The 20,679-nt window shown below is 41.9% G+C and overlaps 6 protein-coding genes across 7 annotated transcripts; 4 read left to right on the top strand and 2 right to left on the bottom strand.

Moving 5' to 3' along the window:
- Nucleotides 1-1,334: 1,334 nt before the first annotated feature.
- Nucleotides 1,335-6,169, bottom strand: Bcsmc4. The gene is made up of 3 exons (XM_024691432.1): nucleotides 6,093-6,169; nucleotides 1,906-6,036; nucleotides 1,335-1,855 (listed from the first exon to the last, which is right to left on the bottom strand). The coding sequence occupies exons 2-3, from the start codon at nucleotides 5,962-5,964 to the stop codon at nucleotides 1,679-1,681; spliced, it is 4,236 nt and encodes a 1,411-aa protein (XP_024547203.1). The 5' UTR covers nucleotides 5,965-6,036; nucleotides 6,093-6,169; the 3' UTR covers nucleotides 1,335-1,678.
- A 110-nt stretch (nucleotides 6,170-6,279) lies between these two features.
- BCIN_02g06180 (hypothetical protein) lies at nucleotides 6,280-7,573 on the top strand. The gene is made up of 3 exons (XM_024691433.1): nucleotides 6,280-6,480; nucleotides 6,535-6,773; nucleotides 6,833-7,573. The coding sequence occupies exons 1-3, from the start codon at nucleotides 6,330-6,332 to the stop codon at nucleotides 7,382-7,384; spliced, it is 942 nt and encodes a 313-aa protein (XP_024547204.1). The 5' UTR covers nucleotides 6,280-6,329; the 3' UTR covers nucleotides 7,385-7,573.
- Nucleotides 7,574-7,585: 12 nt separating this feature from the next.
- Nucleotides 7,586-9,992, top strand: BCIN_02g06190 (hypothetical protein). Its single transcript, XM_024691434.1, has 4 exons — nucleotides 7,586-7,817; nucleotides 7,868-7,999; nucleotides 8,053-8,261; nucleotides 8,314-9,992. The coding sequence occupies exons 1-4, from the start codon at nucleotides 7,772-7,774 to the stop codon at nucleotides 9,691-9,693; spliced, it is 1,767 nt and encodes a 588-aa protein (XP_024547205.1). The 5' UTR covers nucleotides 7,586-7,771; the 3' UTR covers nucleotides 9,694-9,992.
- BCIN_02g06200 (hypothetical protein) lies at nucleotides 9,993-11,118 on the bottom strand. Its single transcript, XM_001546512.2, has one exon. It carries the CDS (start codon nucleotides 10,817-10,819, stop codon nucleotides 10,148-10,150), a length of 672 nt encoding a protein of 223 aa, XP_001546562.1. The 5' UTR covers nucleotides 10,820-11,118; the 3' UTR covers nucleotides 9,993-10,147.
- A 202-nt stretch (nucleotides 11,119-11,320) lies between these two features.
- On the top strand, nucleotides 11,321-13,138 carry BCIN_02g06210 (hypothetical protein). Of its 2 annotated transcripts, XM_024691435.1 has the most exons (4): nucleotides 11,321-11,870; nucleotides 11,975-12,489; nucleotides 12,559-12,664; nucleotides 12,719-13,138. In XM_024691435.1, the coding sequence occupies exons 1-4, from the start codon at nucleotides 11,769-11,771 to the stop codon at nucleotides 12,740-12,742; spliced, it is 747 nt and encodes a 248-aa protein (XP_024547207.1). In that variant the 5' UTR covers nucleotides 11,321-11,768; the 3' UTR covers nucleotides 12,743-13,138. The 2 variants fall into 2 exon arrangements, with proteins under 2 accessions (XP_024547207.1, XP_024547206.1); XM_024691436.1 differs by having other exon boundaries at nucleotides 12,559-13,138.
- A 2,608-nt stretch (nucleotides 13,139-15,746) lies between these two features.
- Nucleotides 15,747-19,102, top strand: BCIN_02g06220 (hypothetical protein). Its single transcript, XM_001545193.2, has 2 exons — nucleotides 15,747-16,850; nucleotides 16,917-19,102. The coding sequence occupies exons 1-2, from the start codon at nucleotides 16,794-16,796 to the stop codon at nucleotides 18,063-18,065; spliced, it is 1,206 nt and encodes a 401-aa protein (XP_001545243.2). The 5' UTR covers nucleotides 15,747-16,793; the 3' UTR covers nucleotides 18,066-19,102.
- The last annotated feature ends 1,577 nt before the right edge of the window (nucleotides 19,103-20,679 follow it).

The following is a 20,679-nucleotide window of genomic DNA, read 5'->3' on the forward strand; positions in this document are numbered from 1 at the left end:
TTAATTAAATTTATTAATATTATTATATTTTGAATTGATTTATAACTAAAAATCAATTTATAAGCTGATTTATAATCCGATTTCAAATCAATTAATATGAAACATACGTATATTAGTATAGAAACTATATGTCAAGGGGTGAACCACTTTACCGCTAACCTACAAAAGCGTAGAGTGTTCCGAATGCTTCCGGGACAGTGGATCTACTATATATACCCAATCAGGTGATCGCTCCCTGACACTATAAAGACCGAAGAAAGCATAAATAAATGACTTTAATCTATATAGAAAATAATTTTTCGTGCCCACTTCTTATTGTACGCGTAAAATGTGATTTAAAAGTCGCGTAATATCTTAGCTAGTATATATAGCCCCTCTTTCTATAGACTTAAAGAATCAATCTATTATAAAAGAATAGAAGGTGATAGAGGTCACACAAGAAAAGCCTTTGTATATACTATAGTCAATCTGATAGCTATATATAGTGAATTAGATGAATCATTATATAGCGGCAGCGAGGTGAGAGGGTATACTTGGAGCAAAGCATAAAAATTTAGGAGGTCAAGTTAAGAGAGTGTAAAATCAGTATCTTCTTTAGTCTATAGAAGGAGAAACTATAGATACTAAGATGACAATATCACGTGAGACACAGGTCACGTTTTCCGCGCACACTATGTTCTATCGTCTAATTTGACCCCCTTTGTTTGTATGCTTTGACTTCAAGTATATTACCTCATCTCACTGCTACTATATATTAGTTCACTTCATTTACTATATATAGTCGCTTAGATCATCTATTATCTTCTATTCTTTAATACTATAAATGAAATGAGTCTTATATTAATTCAAAAAATTAGTTAATGCTATTTCGATAATGATTTTCATATTATATTCTACAAGCCCTAGCTTTTAATATATTACTACTTATATAGTAATAACTCACTTAGCTATAAGCCCCTCCTGTAAAAGAGTAGAAGGTGATAGAGGTCACACAAGAAAAGCCTTCGCATATACCAGTCAACCTAACAGCTATGCCTAGCGATTGGGGGTGAATCACTGCATAGCGACAGCGAGGTGCGAAGACGCACTTAGGATGCAACACGCAACGTAGGATCAAAGTAGAAGGGGGTAAAATCGATGATCTTTTTAATCTACAGAAGGAGGAACCTGAAAAAATAGATTTCCTTGTCACGTGACCTACAGGTCACCTGTTTTCCGCGCACACTACTCAGTGTATAACGTATAATAAATTAAAGAATTAAAGAAATAAAGAAGTAAAAGTGGAAATTGAAATGAAATTATTAATCACATTGTAACTAATTAAAATAAGCGGTTAGAATCTTAATATTAATATTTTATAATAGTCTTTCTTAGTTTTGTAAATCTCTTTATAAGACAAACTAATTCTTATTTCAAAATATCATACTCTCAATCTCGGCCTATAGTTTAGTATGATTTTCCCCATCGGAATCATATTGTGTGGCTTTTATAGGTTTGTAGTGACAGATAATGGCTAGTATATTATATTATAGGCTCGTTTCTGAGAGAAAGATAATTTCGACGTGAGTAGAAAAAAGAAAATCATAATCTCATTAATAATCATAATACATCCGATACACCCCGTAGGGTTATCCAACGCCCGCACAAAAACAATAACGCACGACAATATTGCATCTCATCATGCTCGACCCGTGATGTAATCCTTATTTTCTATCGTTACGCTCTTCGTCATGTGATTGACCTTGTATACTCCGACCAACCTACTCGCGAGCTCAAACATGTTGTTTCGTAACGAGATAACAATGAATTGTGCGTTTTTTGTTCGTTCTTTGATGTAAGATGCTACAATGGAAACCTAGGCATGTCAGCAATGTACACTGGACAAGGCAGTAGGATTGAACTTACATTTCTAAAATCAAGAGCAGCGTCAATCTCGTCCATTACATATAAAGGTGTGGGTTTGTAGTGATGCAAAGCAAACACCAGTGCCAAACTACTCAATGTCTTTTCACCACCACTCAAATTTGAGATGTTTTTCCAAGATTTCTTTGGAGGCATGACACTGAATAAAATTCCTTCCGAGAATGGATCCAGTGAGTCCACTAGTTCCAGCTCGGCATTCCCTCCCATGGTGATCATCTGGTACATCTCTTTAAGTCGAAGAGAAATCGTACTAAAACCTTCCATGAAGCCTTCGAGACGAAGGCGTCGCAAATCATCGCAGCGTTTCTTGGCTGTATCTCTTTGAGTTACAGCACTTTGTAAGTCTTGGTTTCTTGCAGCATGTTCTTCAACTCTTCGACGATATTCTGCAAGAACACCTAGCTCGACATTGACGTTCTGAGTTTTCTCCTCCAGAATTGCAATCTCTCCCTTCAATGCCTCCTTGCTCATATCGGCGAGTTCGTCTCTAGTAAAAGTAGGAAGTTCCTCTTGCTCAACTTCTTCGCCTAGGTCACTCACACTCTGCAAAGTAAGCTTACCCAATTTTTCTTGCCAATATCTTAGTCGCTTTTGATTTTCAGTCAATACTTTATGGTTTTCTTCAAGCTTGTTGCGCATTTCAATCTCAACTGCACGAGTCTCATTGAGTTCGGTAGTTTTCTCATCAAGATCAGCTTTGAGAGCACTAAGCTCTTTTTTCTTCTCTCTCAGAGTCTCTTGGGCTTCGTCAACTCGAGCTTGCGATCCTTCAGAGCTTGATCCTTGATTCTGAATATCCTGCTCTAGTGCTTCTAGATCTGCAATAGAAGCCTGTATTTCCTTAGTGGCCTTAGCATGATCTTTCTCGTGCTTAAGGATTTGTTTTTCGGCCTTGGCTTTGGTCACTTCTGATGTTGACATGGACTGGCTGAGGGTATCAATCTCTTCTTTCAAAGAATCCACCATAGCACGCTGGGCACGAAGCTTCTCACCACCAACCTGCATAATTCTGTCCTGGAGAGCTTTGATCTCATCCTCAACGCTTGCTGTCTCCGCATGAAGTTTCCCGATTTCTTTCTGAAGCTTTGCGATGTCCTTCTTCAATGCAGATACTCGACTATCGTCTGTCTGAGATGGCTGATGCTCCTTGCTCAACTCTTTGATTCGTCTCTGTGCGTCTGCCAAGTTTCGCTCAGAACTATCCACCTCTAGACCGAGCTTTTGCATTTTCGTATCGAGTTGCGGTATTTGATGATTTATATCTTTTAGTCTCGTCTCTAAGTCTCTTTGGCGATCTTGAAACTTTTGGAAAGTTTTCTCAAGCTCATCTCTGTTTACTTCCAACTTTGAAACTTGCTCTTTTGAGACTTCGGCCACCAGTTTCGAAGACATCAGACCCTTCTTGACCGTGTTTCCACCTCCAGACATGGTACCCGACTTATCAATCAGTTGGCCATCCAAGGTCACGACACGCCATCGCTTAGCTCCATAAGCGATGCGATTAGCTTGTGCTAAATCTTTAGCCACAAGTGTATTTTGTAGTGAGTGGAAAAATGCTGGTCTAAACCTGTCATCTTTTGGCTTGATAAGATCGAAGAGACGAGGAACGTTTTCTGGTGTTTGGATGGGTGAGAGATCACGATTTCCTAATTTATCCAGACACATAAAGTTACCTCTTCCGAGATTGGTCTTTCGAAGATATTCGATACACTGCTGACCAGCCTCAACTGTATCCGTTACAAAATTATCAAGGGCTCCACAGGCAGTGGAAATTGCAATATCAAATTGTTGGTCAATTGTGCCCAGATTTCCCAGTCGGCCATGGAAACCATCAATTCGCCCAGATTCCTTGAGCCTCATCAGACCAGTCAGAACATTTCCTTGGGTTTGGGTGTTTGAAAGACTAGCACGAGCTTCGTCGGCTTTTTGGCGAGCCCCAGATAGTTTAGAGCGAAATTCCGGCTCCTTCTGAGATAATTGCGTAAGTTCGGCTTGTAATCGAGCACCGTCCTTTTCTAGCTTCGCTCTTTGCCCTCTGCATTGCTCGAGTTCTTCGAGTTTAGCCTCCCTGCTTTCTTCTATGGCCTGCACCTTTGATTGAATTTCCCGAAGTGCCACATCACCGGCATTTGCCTTTTCGTCTAAAATTGCGAGCTCACTCTCCGCTACAGCAATGGCAGATTGTTTTTGATTGATCTTTTCATTCCAGGGTTCCAATGACTTCTGCTTGGCCGCAATCTGATCAGAAAATTCTTGGGTTTTACCTTTGAGGCTATCCCTAATATTAGCGAGCTCCGACTCCTCTTCTGCCATCCTCTGTTCGGTTGCAGCTATCTCGGTAGCAGCTTCCTGTATTTCTTCTGCACACCTCTCAATTGTGGCCTGAGCTTCAGAAATCGCAGAGTCGGATGTGTTGATTGTCTTTTCCAGTTTCTTCTGTTTAGTTGTCAAGAATTTTTTCTTCTCTTCAAGCTTTACTCGCTCTTGATCGAGGTTCGCCATCTCCTTGAGAATTGCTTGCGTGTACTTTTCGACCGACTCATACTCTTTTTGGCCTTTTTTGTACTCCTTTTCAAGCTGCTTGATACCTGCTTCGTTGCCCTGATGTTTTTCCATTTCCGCTTCTAGCTGCGCCTGCATTTGGCCAATAGCCTCTTCTGTGACGGCTAAATTGTCACCGCACTCATTGATATAAACTTGGTACAATGCTGATTGCTTCATGGACAACTCATTTTCGTCCCTGATATAAGCAAGAGCCTTGTCTTTCTTGTCTTCAAGTGCATTTTTTTCTTTTTCAACATGCTGAACCCGCCCACTCTTCTCAACACACACTTCATTTAAAGTCTCTACTTCGGTGGCAGATTCTTCGATAGGGGTCTTATATTTGGATGTACCAATAATATCCTCTAGATACTCCAGAAGACCATCATCATGCTCATTTGCAGCTTTTGGCTTCATTTGTGCAATTGACTCGACTTCACCTTGAAGGATCAAAAATCTCTTATGATCTAAATCGACACCTCTATCACGAAGGAGTGTCGTGACAATGGTGAAATTTGACTCCTTCCCGTTGATATAATATTTACTTGCGTTGTTTTTGAACGCCCTTCGAGATATGATCAAATCAGAATTGGGAACAATTTGGTGGGTGCCATCTGGCTGATCCATCACTTCTTGGAAATGTACAGCAACCTCGCAATGATCCAAGTCCGGAAAAGCTGCTGAATTGTGAATTAATGCGGAAATCTTTCCCTGTCTCATTTTGCTAGCTCTGAAGCCGAATACAAAAAGAAGAGAATCAATAACATTAGATTTTCCAGAGCCGTTCGGGCCAACGACAGAAGAAAAAGAAGAGTGAAAAGGGCCAACTTCCTGACGACCAGCATAACTCTTGAAGTTTGTAAGAATCAGGTAAGTGATAACTATTCGGGATTTTGGACCAGTATCCTCAACCACTGGAGCTGTCGCAGTTCTTGATTTCAACACAATATCCATGGGCTTCTCCATGATTGTATCCATTGCTCGAATAGGTTTGATAGCCGACGCTTGACTGTCCGAAGTCCCAGGTCTTTCTGTGATATCCGCAAGAATTGTGCTATCGTGTAGTTCGGATGGTTCAGGGGATTTTGAGGTTTTTGGTGTTGGTAGAGTGGGATTCGACTCAGGTGCCACTGAGCTGCGTGCACTCCTAGTAGGAAGCACACTTTTCCTCTTCCGTGGGGCTGCCTTTTTTGTAGGTGACTCAGGCGCTGGGGTTGCTGTCTGGTCAGGATCGAATATTTCTGAAGGTTCAGCATTCTCTGCTCCTAAACTCTTCTTCGATCGACCGCCTGCACGAGGTGTAGCTGCCATTGGGTTTGCTGTCTTCCTTCTTGACTGGGGGGCTGTTCGAGTGCTACGCTTCGGTGCGGGGGTGAACTCTTCCTCGTCATCTTCCTCTTCAACCTTTACCTCCATACCTTCGTCTTCATCTGACGATTCTACTACCACCTTCCGGCGAGAAGCGACCCTTCTTGAGGACCGCACTGGGGATTCTGACATGATGAGATCCAGTAAATGTGTCGTTTTTTTTCACTCGCGGGGAAAAATTGGTTATCGCTGTGGATAAAGGAGCTATATTGAATCAGTAATGCACAATGGGTACCGAAAGGTAACAAAGACTAAGATACCTGTTAACAACGCGTCCTGTATTCAATCAATAAATCGGGTGTAAAATGTGTTATGTTGTTGAAGTTTGTTGTTTTTCTTGTTTGCATATTGCGGAGGGCCATTGTTTACTTCAAAACAGTCAAATGACGCTAAGATAAGGTTCTTATCTACTATCAACACTCTATCGTCGCAACGATTTCAAAATATGAACTCCTTAAACATAAACAACAATACAGGGAACAATACGGCGATACGAAATGTTTACTTTTCAGAATTTTGACGAAGTCTTCGACTTTGATCCAGGCTGTTCATACGATGAGAACGCCGTGCGAAAAATCGAGAGCAATCGTAAGAAGCTCGAAGGGTTATTCGTGGACACTTTACTGAAGAATTTTGAAATTCGTCGACGTGAGCTCCTACAAATCATTGTGGCAGTACATCTCTTACTAACTTGTGCGCAAGCTGTTAAATACTATCCACCGAAATCTAATAGTGACCTTCGAAATCTACACAAGGTTATCATCGACTCAGCCGGCGAAGATCATCACAAACTATCAGCTCTGTACTATATACTGCTCGATTTTGACGCTCCAACCAGACGCAGAGACTACTCCACCACATTTGAACAAAAGTCGTTTTTACCTCAAAGCTACCAAATCTATATGAAAGGTCTCTGGCATCTGGACAATCTTGATTTTGAGGTTTGTGGTTCTCTGTCTCCAAGATCCGTAGATATTAAACATGGACTGATCATTGCTAGTTGGCTCTTCAATATCTGACCCATCCATCTCTGATACCGAGCTTTGCGGATGAAATCTTAGAAGCCCTCGTGTTGCATTCTTCAGATGATCTCGCAATTCCATTAGCATACTATCATACCGTACAGCCAGCTTTGACTTCATCCCGTGCAACAGAAAGTTTGTATTCTGCTATCGCAAGAACAAGTGTCACAGAAGCCTTCTACTTCTCACGAGGACAATCGCAATACATGCAACGACACATGTTCGAACTCTTGATCGCGACCGTTCTCAAAAACTCTCCCCCAGAAACTATCGCGGATCGCAGTGTTGAACTAGTGAATTTACCATTGTCACTTGAAGAAGAAGCTTGGTTCGAGGACTATTTACTTCGCGGAGAAGGAAGGGCAATAAGAAAGGCTCGGGATACGATAATGATGCGACGAATTGGCACTGGGAAATTCTCGGAAACTTTATCACTAAAAGGCATTGGTAGCAGATCAATTGGTGGATTAGATTGGGAACGCTTGTCTGCAGCTGTGAAGGAAGGACTTGGGCCAAGAATTGATGTATGAAAGAGAAGGGCGAGGCATGTACATCTACATTTCAAAGATACCAACATAGCGTTATGGAGTTAATTGGGGAGTTGCGATAGGCTCTGATTTGATGAACATGTAATTATTTTATTTTGATGTAGATTTTTACTCATTTCAACTTGTGACAATCAATTTTCAAATTAACCGTGTCGACGCGTTTAACTACCAGACCGCGTTCCCGACCAACATCTTCAAAAATTCATTTGCATCAATCAAACAAAGCCGTATACACACTTTTTTTGAATATGAATTTTTACAACCCCCGCGAATCTCGAATGAATATATTATAAGTGTAGCCGTTTAGGCTCTGGCCACCCATCTAAGAATTCGTTTCCTACCATCTCGACTCCCTAGACAGACTGAACAATGGCCGTGTGTAAATTCTGGCAGCAGGGGAATTGCAGAAACGGAGGTGTGGCTATTTCCTGAATTTAAGGATGAAAATTTGCTAACTGATGAAAGCTGGTTGCAGATTCGAACACTCCGATCAAAGTGCCAATTCCAATAGGAATGGCTTCCACAATCGATATGCGCCTCTTCAAAATCAACCTTCCAACCAATCCAACTCAAGAAATTTCAATACACAACGAGGAGGTGAGTATTCTGAGAATACATAATCATACACGGTGGCTTACGGCGTTGTAAAGGAAATGAGGCGCATATACCTTTCAGTCTCGACAAAGCGGCTATAAAGCAAGACCTCACGACCGATAGACCTCAATGGATTCTTTCGGCATACGGACCTGGGCGCCATGCGCCTGAGCAGTTGTTCGGTGGACCAATGCGAGAACAAAGTTTTGAGGAAATGCGCCTTCTACACTACATTGCGGCAGCTTCTGGCAATGTTCAACCAGCTGTACGTGAAATCATCCTGGGCCTATGAACCATTAGACACTGATATTTTCTAGATACAAGATGCAGAGAGGTTATGGCAAGAAGCAGATCAACAAATTCAAACTGCGCTGAATGATGTGGATGGCGCCATAAATTATATTGTCGCCTCCGACAGTAAGCATCCAAATAGGAATGATTTCTGTCAACAGTGCACCTCCACAGACCAAACACCTTGGGTTCAGAGGAGCGACCACCCTCCTATCAACAATGCTTTTGGTGCAGTCAGTCAAACGACCCCATCAGCATTTGGGCAACCGTCTACTCAGAATGGTTCTGCATTTGGGCAACCGTCCACGCAGAATGGCTCTGCATTTGGGCAACCGTCTACTCAAAACGGCTCTGCATTTGGGCAACCAGCTAACCAAAATGGTACAGCTTTTGGACAGCCTTCAACTCAGAACCCCAGTGCATTTGGTGGGCCTTCTCAAAGCTTTGGAGTTGCACCACAAATTGGGGCATCTGGTGGTTTTGGTCAGCCATCAGCTTTGGGCCAAAAGCCAAGTGCCTTTGGTAGTACTTTTGGACAGCCTTCACACCTAGAGCAAAGGGCTGGGGCTTTCGGAAACCCTTCAGCCATGGGACAGAAAGAAAGTCCGTTCGGTGCACCCTCAAATGGTGCCATGAATTCTGGACAGCCAGGCTTCTCCAACTTAGGCGGTACAAGTAATGCTTTTGGTCATCCAAATCCAAATCCCTTGGTAAACCCAATGGGAGGTGCTTTTGGTTCCAACCCTCTTCCACCTGGGATTCAACAATCGCAGGCTAATCCGATGGCGCAAAATAACAATCCATTAGCGCCTGTAAATTCTTTTGTTCAGCCTACTCCGCCGAATCCCTTTGGCTCAAATTCCGGAAATACCCAAGCATTCGGTGCTCCTTCTCCAGCGCCAAATAATCCTTTTGGGGCTCCAAGTTCTCAATCTATGAATGCGATGCAAAATCAGTTTACGGCCCCTGTTACACAAACACAGCAGTTTGGTAATCAACAAGATTCTGACAATCTAAACATGACTGCTGGCGCTCCCCCTGCGAGATCTGGCTCCCATATGAACACTTTCAGTCCAAATTTTCGACCACCACCAAATGATAACATAGTACCACATCCTCCAGCCGATAGTTACATAAGGAGTCAGGGTGACAAGTTAGAGTCTTTCAATGGACTCCCAGTCGAGTATAAGGATGGAGAGCCAGGGACTTTCGTAAATGGCAAGTGGCACAAGATATGGTGTGCAAAGGGTTATACAGGGCCAAATAAAACCACCGAGATTGAGAACGTGTCTTTTGATGAGCCGACAACAGTTGCATATCTACAGGCCAGGCGAACGGGAGCTTTTCCGGGTGGAGTTATGCCTATGATTCCACCCAAGAGGGAATGGTGCTTGTTCAACTTTTGATCTGCTGAATTAGATATGGGCGGTTATGCATTGGGATGGCGTTGTGAGTTTATTACCGTGTGGTTTCGGAGGAAGAGTACATAACAAACGGCTTGGAAAATGCATTGTAGGAAATATTGGGGCATTGCAATGTTCACGAGTATGCTGCTAGGACTGGCTAGCATCTAATTGAGGGGGAAAAATGACAAGAGATCAAAAATATGCCTTAATATCCCGTTCAAAGTTAAGCACCTTACACCATGTGCAAGGATTGTATTTGGCGCCTAGTACGAGTGCAGAATAATTTACATGATGACCTATCTGATTTCATCTCTTGCCTTCAAAGCACGACAAAAAAGTTCAAGTGAACGTTGTGTTTTGGTACTTTTAAATATTTCGCGTATCTGATGTACAATTCTCAAGAAGTAGACCAAACATTGAATGATTCGAAGATCAAAAGATTTTGAAAGTCCACTCAAGTCATCTCATCCCCTTTTGTCAAATAAACATATCTCATCTTCACGTCTCCCATTACTCTCCCTACAACACTCAAATTCTCCCTTTGATCTCTGATATTTGCCTCGACCTGGTCCGCCATTCCTCTCCAGTTCTGTCTCCAATCCGGTACATCCAGAAACCCCAACTTGCCCTCAAAGTCCCTTCCATACTCAATAGCCTTCAGTACCTTTCGCAAATGAGGCATACCTGCTAGAATAGAGATAAGATTATGCAACTCGCACATCTTACCCCAAAACGTCGCAGTGAGTCCCAAAGAGGAGATGGGAAAATAGGAAAGAAGAGATAAGATCGTGGCAATGTGACGATCATCCTGAGATTCCCGATGAGAGCGCACCCGCGACAAGGATATGTAGACGGTATCTTCGGTTCGGGACACCGGGATGCGCATGTGCGGAATGGGGAGGAAGCTGTAGGTTGAGAGGGCGAGAGTGCGCGTTTCGTGGTTGATGGAGAAGAGGATGGGGGGTTTGGTTAGGGAGACGAGCGGTGCGTTGGCTGGGTTTGCTCGCGTGGCTAGTTGCACGATTCGAGGGGGCGCGAGGAGATGAGTCCATATTTTGAGGCGGAGTTCGATGGGGAGGTCCCAGAATACCCAGAACTGGGGGAAGCGGGATGGGTTTTGAGGCATGTTGGGTTGGAGGGTGGTATGTAGCAGAATATGCGGAGGTAGAAAAGGGAGATATAAACAAAGAGGGTATAGAAAGTTCAATACAGATTTGAGTTTATTTATAACCAAATAATCCTGAAGAACCTTGAAAGAGAAAGAAGTTTACTTCCGTGGTGATTTTTCATGCTTGAGAAAGTCTCCCCTCTCTTCTTTAAAGAGAAGAATCCTCGTTCTGATTTCTAGATCTAACGAGGCTCTTACCTTATCTCTATATTATTATTCTCATTCTCATTCTCATTCTCATTCTCATTCTCATTCTCGTATAATTTTGGAGATTCTGAAGTCCTTTCATTCCATTTCTGTTCTTTCAATTCTTTCAATATTTCCTTCCCCATTCGCCACCCCTAACACTTCTACGTCACCCCACCCTTTTCAACCCCCGCACTTCACTTTTTATCAAAGCTCAAGCTTCACTTCACTTGATGGCTCCTTTCAACTCGATATTGATTTAACATCAACTCAGACTCTACATATTGCTCTCTGAAACGCTCCGCTCGGGATTGATGAATAGATAAGCATTTGGATCTTGATTTCATCTTGTGTTTGCACATATGTAAACAAAGCGAAGCCACTCGGAAAAGGAATAGGAATCGAACGAGCTACCCCTCATCTCATCTTGAACCGGGCTGGTGGTCCTACTCAAATCTAGGATCGGAACTTCCTAGCTACCAGTAATTGGCGAAAGAACAAACAATGCCAGCGCATGCAGATATCCTGGCCCAACTTCCAACAACTAGTAATCCTCTTCCTAGTTTTTCTGTTTGTGAAAGAATCCCCTCCAAACAAAGCGCTTTCTCTGGAATTTCCAACAAACTTCACACTGTCACCTTTGCACCTCCGCACATATCTTCCGCGCTTTGCGCACATACATAGTACGCGCACGAGACGAACAATAACAATCAATAACAAAATGGCATGGACATGTTCGGGTCGTACGAATGCGGAGTTGATAAACAATATGTGGAATGCGGGTTTGATTCATAGTGAGAGGATCAGAGAGGCTATGATTTCCGTAAGTTTGTTCCTGACTCCTACTTATATTGTCTTCAGTTGATCTGATTCCCCTTTGAGAAAGTCAAAGGAGCTATGAGATGAAAGCTAATCTAATCTCTCAAGGTAGATCGCGCTCACTATACACCCTCCGAGTCCCTGGCCTACGAAGACTCTCCGCAATCCATTGGCCATCAGGCCACCATATCCGCTCCCCATATGCATGCCTCTGCTCTCGAATATCTACTCCCATATCTGGGAGAGGGAAAAAGAGTTTTAGACGTAGGAAGTGGAAGTGGATACCTAACCGCCGTTATGGCTGAGCTTGTACTTCCCTCCTCATATTCACATTCCTCACGTCGAAGCCCCGCAGGAGCAGAAGCAGAGGCGCAAGGGAGAAAGTGGAAAGTGGTGGGATTGGAACACATAAGAGCATTGCGGGATATGGGCGAGACCAATGTGATGAAAAGTGAGGAAGGAAAGAAATGGCTGAGGGAGAAGAATGTGGAATTTGTGGTTGGGGATGGGAGAGAGGGATGGAAAGGTTCAGATGAGGAGGAGGGGTGGGATGCCATACATGTTGGAGCCGCGGCGAAAGAAATCCACGAGGCATTGATTGAGCAGTTGAGAAGTCCTGGTCGGTACGTTTGACATGTCGACGTTGATTCTCCTTCATACATATCTATATACTAAAACTAATCGCGCTGCAGAATGTTTATACCGGTTGAAGATTCTCAAAGAGAACTTGGCGGTCAACATATCTGGGTCGTGGATAAAGATGGGGAAGGAAAGGTATCAAAGGAAAAGTTATATGGGGTGAGATACGTTCCGTTAACTGACATACCGAGGACGGCTTTTGAATTGTGATAGAATTATGATATCGACTATCTGTGATGGGGCAGGACCTGTGAGTAGTAGTAAATGATTGATCAGGCGGTGGGTCGGATACGGAGACGTTCCTGATATGGATCAATGCCTTGCTTTGAACCGTAGCTAAAGCTATTTACAAGTCGTACGGAAAGTTATTGGGGGAAAATGGAGGTGACTCCCCATGCATGAATAGGTAGTAGGCGTCAGGGTGTGCTCGGAAGTAATTAATCTTGCAGAGATATCTTGATTTGAACTCTAAAACTCAGATCTATGTGACCACATACTCGGCAGTTGCACTTTACAGGGGGATATGATGAGATATAGCCACGGTGATGTTTATTTCGGAGAGGAACACGACGAGGAGAAACACGATGAATGGCAGGGTGGGTGGATAAGCTTAGAATTGGGAAGAGAAGTGCATTTCATAACCTCACTAGTTGATGGTCTCGGTGTTTGACCCAGTAATCCGGTAAGGTTCACAGACAGTATGGGATGGGTGGTGAAAAAGGGGAAAGAGGCGCGGTCTAGAAAAGTTACTATTGATATTGAGGCTTGAGTTGCTACGTCAACGTTGACGTCTTTTCACGAGATACCCGAGCTGAGACAGTTGATTAATTAAGGGAAGCGATGGATGGGATTTGGGGATTGATTGGGCTTGGTTGATGAATTGTTTCGTCTGGGTTAGAGTGTTGATGCTATGTTTGTGTTGGAGGTGTGTAGGTGTGTATGCAGGTATGTATGCCGTAGATGGATAGATCATTAGATAGATAGATGGATGAGTAAGCCCGATCAAATAAGATGGTGCAAGTGACTGCAGCATCGAACGTGGGGAAAAGAAGCAATTTGCATCTTCCAGATCATGTTATGTGCAACCCAGGGTCATGAAGATCGTGGGTTGATATCGAATCAAGGGTCGAGGGGAAAAGAGTTCGATGCTGGCATGTGTGATGTAGTAGCCCTTCCATCGTGCTTCTTCGTCGGCGCAGTGACAAAGTGGAGAGGTTGATTGATTGATCATTAATCATTTAATATCAGACCACCACCTAATAAGACGCAGATGGAGGAACGAGCATCGCAGAGAGGATGAATCGTGCCTAGTCGCAGCCCCAGCTCCGGTACCGCCACGATCCGAGAAAAGACAGGAAGGAATCTTTGGGTGTGGGTTGAGACAAAGCATGGCATGGCGTGGGATGGGATGAGATGGGATGGGCGGCCGAAGAAGCGAAAAGAGAATTCAATTCCTCGACGCGAGACACGTGGGGAGAGACAGAACACGAATACGAATCATGTGATGGGAGGTGTGGAAACGTGCTGGGGAGGAGCAGAATGGAAAAAGGAACACATGCATGCGTGGCCCTTGTTGGTGTGCGCCGGAGAATTAAAATGGCTACATGGTGGTGGTGACATTGGATTGTACGGAGCAGGAGGGAGTACCTGGGTGCTTGGCAAATCAGAAACGGCGAACCGCCTCCCCGAGAGCAGGAGCCGGAGCAGTAGATGGATAGATAGATAGATGGATAGATGGATAGATAGATAGGTAGATGGGCGCATAGCCCTGTCGTCATATCCATATCGTGATGCGGCGTGATCGCAAACAAGGCCTTGCAAGACCGAGCGAGCCAGTAGTCCCGATTTGATCGTTCGAGGCTCTGGAACCTTGGGCCGCGATCTGGATGCTGGGGGGGGGGGGGGGGGGGGATTCCCACCAATCAGAGGAGGAAAGGGGAGGCTCGGCATTGGAGATTTTCCTGCCGCGATGCTGATTTTCTTGTGGCCTGACCTGTGTGTTCAAGGCCAGCCCGTATGGGGCACTCGGCAATCTGGACGGACAGAATGGAATGGAGAATGGGCAGATGGGCCAATGAGAGGCCGGAAGACCCCTCTCTTTTTCGATCTATCGCGGGTGATGGATGGGGATAGAGATCTTCATCTGTTTATTACTATTACTCACCTTCTCGATGCGATGTACCGTAGCTTATAGTTTATAGTTCATAGGTCATAGTTTATGGTTCATGGAACGAATGTGTGGATGGAAGCTTTTGGCCCTCTTCTTTTCCTCTCGCGCATCGCTGGCTGTCTTCTCTTATTCGTATTCGAGTCTGTCGGGTTACAGGTTGCAGGTTACAGGTTGCAGGTTGCAGGTTGCAGGTGAATGTTGGATATTACACACGATGATGAGCGCAATACCCAGGGAGGGAGGTAATGCAAATAATAAGGCCAGGTCAGGCAGGCAGGCAGGCACTAAGACAATTGTTTCCAAGAAAAAACATCTTTTTCTTCCATTGATTCCATCCCGCTTACCTAAGTGGGCAAGGTGGTGCAACCAGTGGTGAACGGTAGGTAGGTAGGTAGGTAGCCCGATCTCCAAGTAAGAAAGAAGTATTTGAGTATTGGGTCAATTAAATGTCTGCTTGCCCAGAGGAGAAGAGGAAAAGAACAATGAGCAACGAGCAACGAGCAACGAGCAATCCAATGAGCAATCCAATCGACAATCAACAATCAACAATCAACAATCAACAATCAACAATCAACAGTCAGCAATCAACATTCAGCAGTCAACACTCAACATTCGACAAATGAGACCTGATAACCTTTTCCCCGTCGCTCTAGGTGAGAGACTCGAATAGAGACCACATCCCTAGCTACGGCTAGTCAGAGATGATCTTCACCACCAAAGCACTAAATCCAAGAGTGATGATTCACCAGTACATCCAGCTAAGACGCAAAAAAGCAGGATAGCATTGATCCATGGCCTCTGGCGCAGAAGATTAGGGACTCTTTGGGTTTAGATCGACTGCATCGAATTCTGAAAGAATACGGTAGACTGGATTATCGAAAAGTTTAAAGTCCCATCTTTTCTGCTAACATTGGAATCTTCTCGGGCGTCCCTTGGCTCCCTTTCTCTACCCTCACCTCCTTTTTTGATCTACCCTCCCTTTCCTCTCTCGCGTTCCTCGTGCCTGTCGTGCCAACTCGTGCCTACTTTCGCTCTATTCGCACGCACTCTGCGCTACTCCCACCTCTTCTCGCCTACTTCTACCTGCTCTCTCTCACCTCCTCTTATGCTCCGTCTCCCTCTACCCTACTTCTGCTAACTCTCAACTCTTAACCTTACCCTCACCTCATCACCTAGTATTTAATCGTCCTTTCGCCCGCCCCAGAGAGAGATCGGACCTTGTAATCATTTCTAATCCTTTCTCAACGCACACATTCCAGACCTTTCCCCGTATCCATCCAGACCCATATCCATCACCTCCGACCTCCCAGTGTGCATCCTCACACCATTCCGCACGACTTGACGCTTTTTTTCCTTTTGATTCCTTTTTTTCTAATAATAATAATTCAAAACAGAGTAGCATTCGTTACTTTGCCTGCATATGACATTCTCACTATCTCCACGGCTTTAATCCACTTCTTCACCCCACTGCCACTGCCACTACCACCACCACTACCACCACCACCACTACCACCACCACCACATCCACTTCAAACTCCAGGCGTCTAGATCGTCTAGCCTCTCTCAACTCGACTCGACTTGTTCTATCCGCCTACTCACTCTCCTCTGCTCTGCAAACTACAAAACATTTGTGTACCACCCAAATTCGCTGTAACAACACCTCGCCACCTCGCATCTCTTATTATTATTATTTTTATTTCCAACAAAAAGAAGCACCGATTTCTTTCTTGTGGTTGATTGTCTCTTTCGCCCTTATTTATCCCATCCATCGACCCATTCAACAAGGTTCGGTTCGCTTACCGATCCACGACCCCCTCATCCCAGTATCCGCAATCGACCTCGAAATCGATCTGATATTCGACCTCACAACCGATCTGGGATTCTGAGTCAAGTCAGCATTAAAATCGAACATTTCCTAAGAGGAAAGACCAGCCGAGTTTTCCATCAATCGGAACTTCGTCCATACATAGCATATATTCTCCTCGTCACCTATATTTCACACGGGTACCATCCCGATTACTCTCACGCAGTTTGACACGAGGAAGCACCAAATATTCTTGATATCCGATTTTGGTATTTTGTAAAAACAACATCAACCCCCAGCGATTATTAGCAAACATGGTCAAAGAAAAGAAGATGAGTGCCGGAAAGGTCGAGAAACCCTATTCTAATAAAGTATGCACATCCTTCTTCGTTCTCTTTCCTTTGGCGAGATCGTAACAGCACTAACACACTTTTAAGACCCCCAAAACCAATCTGGAGAAGATGTCTCACAAAGAGCGTGCATTTATTGCTGCCGCCAATAGAAATGATCGTCCCGATGTCAAGGGTCGAATGAAGTCCGCTAGAGAGGCGTCAAATCTGCACCGCGAGAGAACCGGTCGAGGACTTAAACTTTCAGAGGACATTGTCATGTCTGGAAATCTGGGTGAGGAGGAGGAAAGCCCAATGCGAGTCCTTCAGAGACGTCATTGGAATCCCATGTATAACCCAGTTCCAATCCCCATCACCCAAACTGAGCTCATGCAACATTTGCACGACAACCCGGCAATCGCAAACAACATTTTGGCTTTGATTGAAGGCGCTCAAGGCCTTCGTCCCAAGGAGCAGGTCGACCCGGTCGAGCCTCAAATGGCGATGGAGATGTCATTATTTGTACAAAGCGTTCATCAATTATCATCGCAAAATGCTAATCTGCCCGGGAGAATGCCTCAAGATATACCAACACCCCCAGGAACATTAAGTCGCAAAACCAGTTATGGCCCAAATATGCCAACGCCACCACAGGATCAAAGCATGTCATCGCCATCGGGGGACCCAATTATGGCATCGTCACCAATGTTAAACAATGAGCCAAACATGGCTGCTCCTCCAATGGAACAACACCCCAAGAGGCGACACACAAGCTTTGGACAAGATGGAACATTGTACGAAATGCCAGGCTACAATCGCAATACCGGACCTCAATTCATGGGCCGAAGTTCCAGCACTCCCGGAACCCTAACACCCTGTGCGCCTTTTGAACACGACTCGATGATTCAGAACGCAAGACCCCAAAGTCAGATGAATCCAATGCATCAAAATCATATGCTTCGAAGCCCAGAGCCCCAACATCACATGAACCAAGTTCATCAGAGTCCCATAGGCTGGTTTGAGAAAAGTCAAGCGCCTTCTCAAGTAAATCAAATGTCTTCTCAGCAGACGAATCAAATGCCCACGCAGTGGAATCAGGAAAGATCATTACTCGACATGTCTTATACGTCTCATTTCCTTCCCAGTCAAACATCAACAAATGCGGTTGAAAATCACCACTATAACCAATTTGCGCAACCGAGCACAGATGACAAGTTTTTCGCCGACATGATCGATTTCAACGGTGGTGGACGTTGAAAAAAACTGTATATCGACTTGAGGATTGGGGGTGTATGTGAGATGATGTAATTATATAATGATTGGAAGGTGTTTTGTCGATATTTGAATTTGGAAGGCGAGAGGCATGGTATGGCGATATTGCCTGGTTGGTTTTTTTTTTTTTGAGGGGGGTTTTTTTTGGGGACATGAATACGATTATGGCGAAAAATGGGATTAACGGATTAACGGGTTAAACGGATGGTTCACCTAAAGAGCGAGGTGTTCAAAATTATCATACACGCATATACCCATGATACACGGAGTTGGGGATTATTTCTTATTGGGGGTCAGTCAGAATAGACTGAGTGGGAAGAAGGGGAGAAGAGGAGAAGAGGGAGGTAATCAAAATGGTCCGGTTGGTTGGTCGGTTCATGAATGTGAAGGTGACGACGACGACGACTATGATTACTGAGTTCTTCTGGTTTATACCTTTTATCTTTATCTCTTATTTTATTATTATTATTGCAGTACACAGACACAACTCTTCTTTTTAATATTGTAATATTATGTTAAATTTTACGTTGAGATGATTTTGATTTTGATTTTGATTTTGATTTTGATTTTGATTTTGATTTTGATTTTGATTTTGATTTTGATTCTCATTGAGCTGGGTTTAGACATAGCGTAACTTTCTTTCATATCATGTACCATGAACTATATAAACTATGTGTTCTAATATTCAAATTTGAAAAAAAAAAAAAAAAAAAAGTCAACACATGGGATGGATATTTCATGCATTTTCACATCTTGACGGAAATCGTAGGGAGTTGATAAGTTATTAGTGGTTGTAGTTGTAGTTATAATCGATAGTTATTGTGATGTGATGTGTTTATTATTGTAGTGTTTTATCTTATATTATACAAGCTTTTTCTCAACCCTTCGTAGCTAAAAATAACAACAGCCTCGCTAGCACTCTCCGTAGTTATTTTTAACACCACTCAGAACCTACACCTACACTCGTACTACACAGCTTTTAGAATCCTAGGGATAAATAAGATTTATATTCCTATATTCCATTAAAATGTGAATTTTGAAGCTATTCAGAGATTATAAGTTTTGAAGTGGCAATCTGTGTACAGGCTTAAGTAGGGTATATTCAACCCCGAACTAATAATAATAATAATAATAATAATAATAATAATAATAATAATAATAATAATAATAATAATAATAATAATAATAATAATAATAATAATAATAATAATAATAATAATTAGATTTCGCTACCCTCTCGCTTCTAGCTCGTATAAGGACGCCGAAGGCGTCTTTAAGCCCAAATCTAATAAATCTAGTATATAATATCTTTTCCAATTCTCTTTCTAATTCTCTTTCTAATTCTCTTTCTAATTCTCTTTCTAATTCTTTAAAATCTAATTCTTTAAAATCTAATTCTTTAAAATCTAATAAATCTTAAATATAATGTTAAATCTAAATCTAAATCTAAATCTAAATCTAAATCTAAATCTAAATCTAAATCTAAATCTAAATCTAAATCTAAATCTAAATCTAAATCTAAATCTAAATCTAAATCTAAATCTAAATCTAAATCTAAATCTAAATCTAAATCTAATTCCCTTTCTAATTCCCTTTATAATTCTCTTTTTAATTCTCTTTCTAATTCTAATTATAATTTTAAATCTAATTCTCTTTTTAATACTAAATCTAATATTAAATCTAATTCTCTTTCTAGTTCTCTTTCTAATTCTCTTTTTAATACTAAATCTAATACTAAATCTAATATTAAATCTAATTCCCTTTTTAATTCCCTTTTTAATTCCTTTTTTAAAATTCCTTATCTCTTTTATCATCTCTCGAATCTCCAAATTAATTAGAAACATTTATTCAATTCTTCAAAAACTTCAATTCAATATTTCAATCCAATTTTTAAATCAATTATTCTTTTAGTATATTACAATTTATTAATAAAAAAATTATATTATTAAAAAGCTTTCAATTTATAGAATCCTAAGATTTCTTTCAATCTTATTCTATAGATTTTTTATTTTTGAATTCGTTAATGATTTATTGATTTTTATTTTAATATTTGTATATAAAGTATTTATACTTTTTTTCAATTAATTAGTTTTCAATTATAAATTGTATTTTAAAATCTGTATATTAAGGAAGGATAGATTTTGAGGCAATATATTATATAATCATTCAAGCTAATCAGAATTATATACAATAATAACTTTTAACAATATTATAGCTTTTTAACAACTTTATAACAACTTTATTATTATATTTATAATCATTAATTATAGAATTATAAAAATAATATTATTGAAAAGTTCTTCTTCGAAAAACTTTGGTTATAATATTTAAATTTATTTTATAAATTCATTTACTTTCTTTTGTTATATCTTAATTCAATACTACATTATAATATTTCTATATAGACCTTACATACTTTCTAAATCAATCAGCTTCCAGTTATGAATTGTGTTTTAAATCCTGTATGTTAGGGATTTAAGAAGTGGAGGATTTGTATTTGTATTTGTATTTGTATTTGTATTTGTATTTGTATTTGTATTTGTATTTGTATTTGTATTTGTATTTGTATTTGTATTTGTCGATAACTTGGAGGGGGGGG

This window comes from Botrytis cinerea, chromosome 2 (genome assembly GCF_000143535.2).
Source record: "Botrytis cinerea B05.10 chromosome 2, complete sequence".
In the NCBI taxonomy this organism is placed as follows: domain Eukaryota; kingdom Fungi; phylum Ascomycota; class Leotiomycetes; order Helotiales; family Sclerotiniaceae; genus Botrytis; species Botrytis cinerea.

Coding starts and splice junctions, on each gene's coding strand:
- Bcsmc4 (XM_024691432.1), bottom strand. CDS start 5,964: ATGTCAGAATCCCCAGTGCGGTCCTCAAGAAGGGTCGCTTCTCGCCGG. Junction 1,856..1,905: donor CTGCTCTTGATTTTAGAAAT/GTAAGTTCAATC, acceptor TGACATGCCTAG/GTTTCCATTGTAGCATCTTA.
- BCIN_02g06180 (XM_024691433.1), top strand. CDS start 6,330: ATGTTTACTTTTCAGAATTTTGACGAAGTCTTCGACTTTGATCCAGGC. Junction 6,481..6,534: donor GAATTTTGAAATTCGTCGAC/GTGAGCTCCTAC, acceptor CTTGTGCGCAAG/CTGTTAAATACTATCCACCG. Junction 6,774..6,832: donor TGGACAATCTTGATTTTGAG/GTTTGTGGTTCT, acceptor GATCATTGCTAG/TTGGCTCTTCAATATCTGAC.
- BCIN_02g06190 (XM_024691434.1), top strand. CDS start 7,772: ATGGCCGTGTGTAAATTCTGGCAGCAGGGGAATTGCAGAAACGGAG. Junction 7,818..7,867: donor GGGGAATTGCAGAAACGGAG/GTGTGGCTATTT, acceptor AACTGATGAAAG/CTGGTTGCAGATTCGAACAC. Junction 8,000..8,052: donor TTTCAATACACAACGAGGAG/GTGAGTATTCTG, acceptor GGCGTTGTAAAG/GAAATGAGGCGCATATACCT.
- BCIN_02g06200 (XM_001546512.2), bottom strand. CDS start 10,819: ATGCCTCAAAACCCATCCCGCTTCCCCCAGTTCTGGGTATTCTGGGAC.
- BCIN_02g06210 (XM_024691436.1), top strand. CDS start 11,769: ATGGCATGGACATGTTCGGGTCGTACGAATGCGGAGTTGATAAACAAT. Junction 11,871..11,974: donor TCAGAGAGGCTATGATTTCC/GTAAGTTTGTTC, acceptor TAATCTCTCAAG/GTAGATCGCGCTCACTATAC. Junction 12,490..12,558: donor CAGTTGAGAAGTCCTGGTCG/GTACGTTTGACA, acceptor ATCGCGCTGCAG/AATGTTTATACCGGTTGAAG.
- BCIN_02g06220 (XM_001545193.2), top strand. CDS start 16,794: ATGGTCAAAGAAAAGAAGATGAGTGCCGGAAAGGTCGAGAAACCCTAT. Junction 16,851..16,916: donor AGAAACCCTATTCTAATAAA/GTATGCACATCC, acceptor CACACTTTTAAG/ACCCCCAAAACCAATCTGGA.